The sequence below is a fragment of the Suncus etruscus genome, chromosome 4, assembly GCF_024139225.1.
Source record: "Suncus etruscus isolate mSunEtr1 chromosome 4, mSunEtr1.pri.cur, whole genome shotgun sequence".
In the NCBI taxonomy this organism is placed as follows: Eukaryota; Metazoa; Chordata; class Mammalia; order Eulipotyphla; family Soricidae; genus Suncus; species Suncus etruscus.
In genome coordinates this window covers 154496889-154506236 of record NC_064851.1, presented here as the reverse complement: position 1 = coordinate 154506236, position 9348 = coordinate 154496889, and the positions used below count along the sequence as shown (strand labels likewise).

Genomic DNA, 9348 nt, shown 5'->3' with positions numbered 1-9348 from the left:
ATGAGGGGGTAGGAGAAATACAGAGATTAAGGTACTTGCCTTTTCATGTGGTTGAGCTGATCCCTGGCTTTACATATAGTCCCCCAAACACACCAGGAATGAAGCAGGAGCACAGAAGCAGGAGCAAGCCCTTAACATAGAAGGAAATGGCAAAAACAAATAAACAAAAGTAAATTGAGAGCCATGGATATGACTCAGTAGTAAAACATGTGCCTTACATGCGTAAGATCTAGATTTAATCCTCAGTATCAGATTACACACACACACACACACACACACACACACACACACACCAAAAAAAAAAAAAACCCTCCATTTATAAACAAAGAGATAGATGACACAAAAAAAATGAAAACATATCACTCATTCATGGATTGAAAGAATTAGCATCATTAAAATGAGCATCCTGGCCATCTTGGTAATGGCCACTTCCTGGAAGGCGCTGCCTCTTAGGTTCAGTATTCTAAACTAAAGGAACTGGGTAATTTAAGTCAGAAATGACCTGCGCACCACTTCTCTGAAAGCATCAGCTCTCAAGAGTAAGAGGACAGACAGCTCCAGAGCTCATCATGACCTCAGTTTCCACACAGTGGTTCATAGTCCTCATTTCACTGCTTTCAGTGCTCCCCGTCGTTGAAGCAGTGGAAACTGGAGATGCCATCGCCCTCTTGCAGGGCGTGGTCCTCAGCATTACAGGCATATGTGCTTGTTTGGGAGTTTATGCTCAAAAGAGAAATGGACAAATATGATTGAATCAAACCTTGTTCTAAAAACCTTTGTGCTCTTAAGGTTAAAAGTGAGCTTCAGTATCCAAAAGTTCCCAAGAAACAGTAAGTAGGGTAGTTTGACCATCTAAATTGTTTCCCTAGAAATGGGAACAAATTGTTGGCTATTAAACAGACAGGGTTCTTTTCCCCCATAACTCATAAAGCATTGGTAAAATACAGCCTGTAATTTGCTAGTTAGAAGGAAGGGAAAAACGTAACATTACTGAATTTTACATAAGTAATCTCATAGTTTGAGAATCTCAGAACAAATAAAGTAAGAAGAATATTTGCCCAGATTCCTAGAAAACAATCACTTTTCTCTTCAAATCATTGCCTCCTGCATTGTTGGAGTCTTTTCTCCATAATTTTATTAAATGTTTGCTTTGTTATCTTCCTAGTTAAGTATTATATTTAGATAGCAAATACATTTGGTGAAAAAATTAAAGTTGCTTAAATACTTGGAGGGAGGGGGTAAGTTTAGAAAAATGTATTCAGTGTATCTAACAATGAAATGGAAAAATGATCTGTTTAAACATTTATATTGACATTGAAAGAAAAAATTTAATGTTAGGGAAAACAAACTTTTATTAACTAGTATTCTCATGGTGAGAAATAATACTAAAAATATAAACTGAAAAAAAAAATAAAATGAGCATCCTGCCCAAAGCACCATACAAATTCAACTTAGTCCCTGTGAAAACTTTCACAATATATTTTAGGGACATAGAACAAAGTTTGCTAAAATTTACATGAAGTAATAAAACTCCCAAATAGTCAAAGAAGTTCTGAGGGAAAAAAGACTTTATATCATAAAGGTTTCTCTTCAAGTCTGTGTTCTCCCTTAAATACATACCTCACTTGTTTGTCTATATGTCTGTTTTCTGCTCTTTCAAACTCCTGTATTCTCTTGAATTCCTTTCTTCCTCCTCCGGTTCCCTGCAGCATCTCTCTCTCTCTCTCTCTCTCTCTCTCTCTCTCTCTCTCTCTCTCTCTCTCTCTCTCTCTCTCCTTCCTTCCTTCCTTCCTTCCTTCCTTCCTTCCTTCCTTCCTTCCTTCCTTCCTTCCTTCCTTCCTTCCTTCCTTCCTTCCTTCCTTCCTTCCTTCCTTCCTTCCTTCCTTCCTTCCTTCCTTCCTTCCTTCCTTCCTTCCTTTCTTTCTTTCTTTCTTTCTTTCTTTCTTTCTTTCTTTCTTTCTTTCATCTTTATTTAAACACCGTGATTACAAACATGATTATAGTTGTATGATTACAGTCATGTAAAGAACACCCCCGCCCTTCGGGGCCTGGAGAGATAGCACAGCGGTGTTTCCCTTGCAAGCAGCCGATCCAGGACCAAAGGTGGTTGTTTCGAATCCCGGTGTCCCATATGGTCCCCCGTGCCTGCCAGGAACTATTTCTGAGAAGATAGCCAGGAATAACCCCTGAGCACCGCCAGGTGTGGCCCAAAAACAAAACAAAAAAAAAGAACACCCCCCTTCACCAGTGCAACATTCCCACCACCAATTTCCCAGATCTCCCTCCTTCCCACCCCCCATCCCCCACGGGGGATCATATGGGATGCCGGGATTTGAACCACCATCCTTCTGCCTTTGCAGCATCTTTCTAAGTAAGTTGTATTCAATAAAAACTACATCACGGGGGCTGGAGAGATAGCATGGAGGTAGTGCGTTTGCCTTTCACGTAGAAGGAAGGTGGTTCGAATCTCGGCATCCCATATGGTCCACCAAGTCTTCCAGGAGTGATTTCTGAGCGTAAAGCCAGGATGAACCCCTGAGCGCTGCCAGGTGTGACCCAAAAACCAAAATAACAACAACAACAACAACAAAACTACATCACATTACTTAAAAATCTAATCACTTAATTTAAAAATAAATTATGTAAACTATATCATAAAGTCATAGAAATCAAGTGTGATATTGAAATGACAACAGACTCTTAAACCAATGGGAAAGAATTGAGATCCCAGAGGTAAAACTTCAGATATATGGACAAACACAGGAGCTGGGTGAAATAAAGCAGAGTAATGAAAATCTCTTCAACATACTATATTTGAAAAACTACTTATTCTTGTGGTATTTTGTATTTAATTTTTCATTCCTATCTCATAGTATACACATGTGATAATTCAAAATGGATTAAAAGCCTTGGTATTCGACCCAAATGCAAATCAAAATAATCTTATACCAGTGAGACTGACCTACACAAGAATTTCAGAAACAACCATTGTTGATGACATTATGGTGAAAAAAGAGCCTTCATTATTTTGAATACTAACTAGCAAAAGGAAAATATAAAATTCTGTGATTAATGAGGCCAGAACGATAGCACAGTAATAGGGCATTTGCCTTGTATGTGACTGACCCAGGACAACCTGGGCTTGATTTCCGGCATCCCGTATGGTTTTGGCATCCCATATGGTCTCCTGAGCCTGCCAGGAGCAATTTCTGAGTATATAGCCAAGAGTAACCCCTGAGCACTGCCGGGTTTGGCCCCAAAACAAAACAAAACAAAACAAAATTTTGTGGTTATCTATATGGTTTTGTATGGAACTGGAAGATATCAAGTGAGTCGAAGAGAGAAGGCAAATACCAAATAATATTTCATAGGTGGAGTATAAATAAATATATTAAAGTATAAAATAATGATCAATGCTAATATACCTTGAAAGCCTGTCTATAAAGCTAAGCTCCATAAGGATAATGAGGATAATGGAGAGGGGACTTAGAGAACAGTAGTGAAAGAATACTGATACTTAGGTTGTGGGTATAGAATTCATAAAATATTAATATTAGCATTATTATAAATCACAGTGCCAAAAAAATTTAACAAGTGACTCGACAAATGTTGCATCGATATAAATAGACAAAATATCCAAGAAAAAAAACATAAAAGACAGAGTCCTCACATCAGAATCCCATCACAGCAGGGGGTCCAACTCACAATCAAATGGAAGAGATTTATAGAATCCTACCAGTTCAATGAACAATAACAAGAACACAGAGGCTCAAACAACACCAACCAGCTCAGTTAAAGGTAGTCAGTAAAGCCTTCAGTGTTGAAATGAGAAAAAACAAGCAAAAATCAAGAGTTTGGTTTAAAACACTAAATAGAAGCTCTGAACAGCAGATTAACAGTAGATGAGCAAAAGATCAAGGAGGTCTAGGAATAGATGAAGGAAACCATGAAAAATAACAAAAGGCAAGCATAGCCTGAAAATTCATAAACCAGGGCACTAAAAGGAGCAAAGATATAAAAATCACACTGGTGGTGGGACTGGTGTTGAAACATTTTATGCCTGAGACAACTGTATTGTGAGTAACTTTATAAATCACAGTGATTTAATAAACATAAAAAAGGAACAAAGAGGGGCCTGCGAGGTGGCACTAGAGGCCTTGCAAGTGCTAGCTAAGGTTCTATCCCCCAGCGTCCCATATGGCCCCCCCAAGCCAGGGGCAATTTCTGAGCGCTTAGCCAGGAGTAACCCCTGAGCTTCAAACGGGTGTAGCCCGAAAAACCAAAAAAAAAAAAAGGAGCAAAGATATAAAGTACAGGATGAGCTCAAGGGGAACAATGTAAGAATCATACAAGTACCAAAAGAACAGGTAGGCAAATTGAATGAAGCAACAATATCTAGAGAAATCATAGACAAGAACGCTCTTAAATTTGAGGATTACCAAGATTCAAGAAGCTCAACTTGTCCCAGCCAAAATAAACTTAACTGGGAAAACTCCAAGACATATTGTACCCAAATGGAAATTCCAGAGATAGAGACAGGATATTGAAAGCAGTCAGATCAGTAAAGCAACTTAAAGGAGCAGTTGAAATTCCACTGTATGCAGATTTATCAAATAAGATTCTATAATCATTCCCTTCTACAAGAATGGAATGGAAGTACATAGTTCAAAAAAATCAACAAAATGGACACCACCAAAAATCTCTATCCAGCTCAATTATTATGAAAGAATAATACAAAGTATCACAAGCAATTTAGGAAATTTTGTTTGTTTGTTTGTTTGTTTTTTGGTTTTTGGGCCGCACCCGGCGGTGCTCAGGGGTTACTCCCGGCCGTCTACTCAGAAATAGCTCCTGGCAGGCACGGGGACCATATGGGACACCGGGATTCAAACCAACCACCTTAGGTCCTGGATTGGCTGCTTGCAAGGCAAAGAACGCTGTGCTATCTCTCCGGGCCCTGTTTGTTTGTTTTTGGGCCACATACCGTGACGCTCAGGGATTACTCCTGGCTATGTGCTCAGAAATCGCTCCTGGTTTGGAGGATCATATGGGACGCCGGGGGATTGAACTGAGGTTCATCCTGGGTCAGCAGCATGCAAGGCAAACGCCCTACTGCTGCGCCATTGCTCCGGCCCCAATTTAGGGAATTTTTAGCCTTGAAACTATTTTTAGGGTCTGGAGAGATAGCACAGCTGTAGGCCGTTTGCCTTGCACGGGGCTGACCCAGGTCTGATGGTGGTTCGATTGCCGGCATCCCATATGGTCCCCGAACCTACCAGGAGTAATCCCTGAGCACAGCCGGGTGTGACCCAAAAACTAAAAAAGAAAAGAAAGGAACTAGTTTTACAAGAAGTGTTAAAGGATCTTCTTTAAAGGACAAGATACTTCTAGCATATGGTATTGATTATGGTGTCCATTTATGGGGCTGCTAGTTGTCCTCTGTTAGATTGAGGAAGGCATTTTTATTTCTTTTTTTTTTTTTTTTTTTTTTGGTTTTTGGGCCACACCTGGTGACGCTCAGGGGTTACTCCTGGCTATGTGCTCAGAAATCGCCCCTGGCTTGGGGGGACCATATGGGACGCCGGGGGATCGAACCGTGGTCCGTCCTAGGGTAGCGCAGGTAAGGCAGGCACCTTTCCTTTAGCGCCACCGCCCGGCCCCGGCATTTTTATTTCTAATTTGCTAAAGAAACATGCATTTTAATAATGAATTAATATATCATTTATATTGAATTGCTATGTCTTCTTAGTTTTTTCAATACTATCTTTCTTCTTTTATATAAATCTTTATTTAAGCACCATGATTACAAGCACGTTTGTAGTTGGGTTTCAGTCATAAACAGAATACCGCCCTTCACCAGTGCAACATTCCTACCACCAATGCCCACCAAATATTATCTTTCTAAGAATAAAACACTTTGTATTTTATAGGCCTATTCAGATTTCCCCCTTTAAATTTTCTTAATTCTTTTCATTTTTACTAAATTTTATAGCTATAGACTTTACCTATTTTAAGTAAACACTAAAATACATTAGCAAAGATTTTTAAAATATAAAATTTTAATGATAGGGAAGATAGGATTATTTTACCACAATAAAACCCAAGTACAAAATAAAAGTTAATGCAATATATTTTAAATACTAGAGCTGAAAAATTATCTATGTAAATGAAATTATATTTAATGTAAATTAAATTATATTTTATTAATAATTTTAATTTTTATTTATGTAGTGATTAATCATCACAAGTAAAACTTTAATGTTTTATTTTCTGATAATTTCCTTTGTCAGTCCTCCCTAAGTTTTTTTGGAGTACGTAATAGGAATAAATTTGTTTGTTTCTGCTGATGGGACAGGCTAGGGTAGGGAGGGAAACTGGGGATATTGGTGAAGGTAAAAAAAAAATCACACTAGTGTGGGACTAGTGTTGAAACATTGTATGCCTGAGACAACTGAATTGTGAATAACTTTGTAAATCACAGTGGTTTAATAAACATTAAAAGGGAACAAAGATATAAATGAAAAATATTCAGAATGAAAGTTTCTGATTAAATATGGCATCCTACAGGATGGAGAGGTAGTATAGCAGGTAGGGTAACTGCTTTGCAAATTAAAAAAAAATTTTCTTTTTCAAAAAAAATTAAGAGAAGATCCTTCCAAGGGATATTCTGAGGCTGTAGTTATTTAAAGAATAGCTTTCTCTTTAAAACAAACAAGGGTTGGATGGGAAGGGCTGGAGAGATAGTCTAGGAGGTAGGCACTTGCAGCTGACTCAGGTTTGATCCCCAGATACCTTGAGTAATGCCAGGAATAAATCCTGAGTACAGAGCCAGGAGTAACTCCTGGGCATCATCAGATGTCACTCCCAAACCAATATAATGAGAATAATAAATTAATTACATAAAACAAACAATGGGTTGGTGACTACACAGAAGAATTATGAAATGAAAAAGGCACATTTGACTGGGAGAGAGAGATTGGGATATAGTCCCAACCCAAAACATCTTCCTTAAGAGTGATAGGTTTGGATAGCACAGCGATGTTTGCCTCGCAAGCAGCTGACCCAGGACCTAAGGTGGTTGGTTGGAATCTCGGTGTCCCATATGGTCCCCCGTGCCTGCCAGGAGCTATTTCTGAGCAGACAGCCAGGAGTAACCCCTGAGTGCCTCCGGGTGTGGCCCAAAACCAAAACAAAACAAAAAAATAGAGTGATATGTTTGAACCTCACATTGAACATTTAAGAGCTGCACCTAATAAATATATAAAACCAATTGAGCTCTTAAAGATGAAACTCACTGCCCCAGAGTCCATTCCTGCAGCCCTTTTGACAAGGTCCTCTTTGAAAGGGCAGCTTTGAAGGTGCCATACCTGTGTCAAAGCATTGGTCTGAGGTCAGCATCTAATTTAACACATGTAGTAAGTGCTCTCCAGGTTGGAAACTGGTGAGCTCCACCGTCACCCTCTCCTTGCACCCACTCTCTTGGCTCACCTGTATCTTCTGGAATGGAAGGGATTTGGGAGAAGTTGGACCACACCATTGATGCTCAGGGTTACTAATTACTTCTGGCAGTGCTCAGAACACCACATGGGGTTCCAAGGATAGAACCTCATGCAAAGCAAGCACTCTACTCTCTATACTATCACTCCGTTGTTCATAATACAGTCATTTCAGGCATTAAAGGTTCAAGCACCAGTCCCACCGCCACCTTTTCCCTTCACCAGTGTCTCCAATTTCCCTAGCCTGCCTTTTTGCAGGCATACATTTTACTTTATATTGTTACAATGCAAATGCAACTGGAATTATCAAAACTTAGATTAATAAGCATCATTTTGAAATAACTCTCATGTCTCTCCAGGGTGCTACTAAAGTCAGTGTCTAAAGATTTACTAGACTGTGGTTGGTGGCAGTTGACAGTTCCGTGTTGCAGTTTAGACTCACTGAGCTTGGAAGATTTTCATGTGACTTTCACATCAGATTTTCTATGATACGACTGGATTTACACTGCCATGAAATTTTGAAGTGTCACTCATTGCATTCATGGGTCCAGATTCTATTGATCTCAAACAAATTTGGTGGCTTGTCAGTTTGAGAAGGTAAATTGTTGAATTGAGTTGTTTCTGTGGGAGGGTGTTGGATGTGGCTCTGGGCTGCTGTGGTTCATGCAGAAAGGGAAATCTTTCCCCCATCCCATTTGATCATACCCAAAAGTATCAGCCTGGACCAGAGTAGTTAGGGATGAATTGGCAGCCATTATTTTCTTTGGAGCTTGAGAGGTGTTGGGTCGTTATCCTGCCAGGAAGATGGGAGGTGTGGGCAGAAGTTTTTGGGCTTTCCAGTGTGTATGTTTGGAGGGAGGAATCTGCCTAACCTCCATTCTGAAAATATTCTAGAGATTTTAGTCCATATTTGGAAGGGAGGTTTTTTTTTTTTTGTTTCTGTTTTTGGTTTTTGGGTCACACCCGGCGATGCTCAGGGGTTACTCCTGGCTGTCTACTCAGAAATAGCTCCTTGCAGGCACGGGGGACCATATGGGACACCGGGATTCGAACCAACCACCTTTGGTCCTGGATTGGCTGCTTGCAAGGCAAACGCCACTGTGCTATCTCTCCGGGCCCGGAAGGGAGGATTTTTAAAAAATAATTTTTATTGTGACCAAGTGAATTACAAATCTTTCACAGTAAGAGTAATATTTAAGGTACCTGGTGACTATAAATCAGGGCCAGTCCCACCACCAGTGTTGTCCTCCCTCCACCTCTATTCTCAGCATGCATCCCATATCTCTGGAAGGGAGATTTTTGTTGTTGTTTTGTTTTTGAGTCACACTCAGCAGCACTCCTGGCTCTACGCTCAGAAAGCGCTCCTGGCAGGCTTGGGGGATCATATAAGACACCGGGATTCAAACCACAGTCTTGCTGCTTGCAAGGCAAATGCCCTACCTCCATGCTATCTCTCCAGCCCCTGGAAGGGAGATTTTTATCTGCATCTGGTGCCCCAAGTCTGTGGCTGCAGCAGAGGGCTCCTCTTTACTGTCTCAGGAGGCCAATGTCCCATAAGATTATGTTCATCAGTGTCTCCCAGAAAGAAGCTATATCCCTTTCTGGCACCTTAATTTTTCAGATAATGCCAAGAGAACAATAGCTATACTAATACCTCTATATTTCTTTTTTGTTTTGTTTTTTTTGTTTTGTTTTGTTTTGTTTTTTAGGCCACACCCATTTGATGCTCAGGGGTTACTCCTGGCTATGTGCTCAGAAATCGCCCCTGGCTTGGGGCAACCATGTGGGACGCTGGGGGATTGAACCGAGGTCTGTCCTATGCTAGCGCTTGCAAGGCAGACACCTTACCTCT

General features: G+C 40.2%; 1 protein-coding gene across 1 annotated transcript; it reads left to right on the top strand.

The window, feature by feature from the left end:
- The first annotated feature begins 451 nt into the window (after nucleotides 1-451).
- On the top strand, nucleotides 452-949 carry LOC126006478 (small integral membrane protein 30-like). Its single transcript, XM_049771909.1, has one exon. It carries the CDS (start codon nucleotides 570-572, stop codon nucleotides 747-749), a length of 180 nt encoding a protein of 59 aa, XP_049627866.1. The 5' UTR covers nucleotides 452-569; the 3' UTR covers nucleotides 750-949.
- Nucleotides 950-9348: the final 8399 nt, after the last annotated feature.

Excerpts from the sequence above, each read along its gene's own strand:
- LOC126006478 (XM_049771909.1), top strand. The coding sequence starts at position 570 with ATGACCTCAGTTTCCACACAGTGGTTCATAGTCCTCATTTCACTGCTT.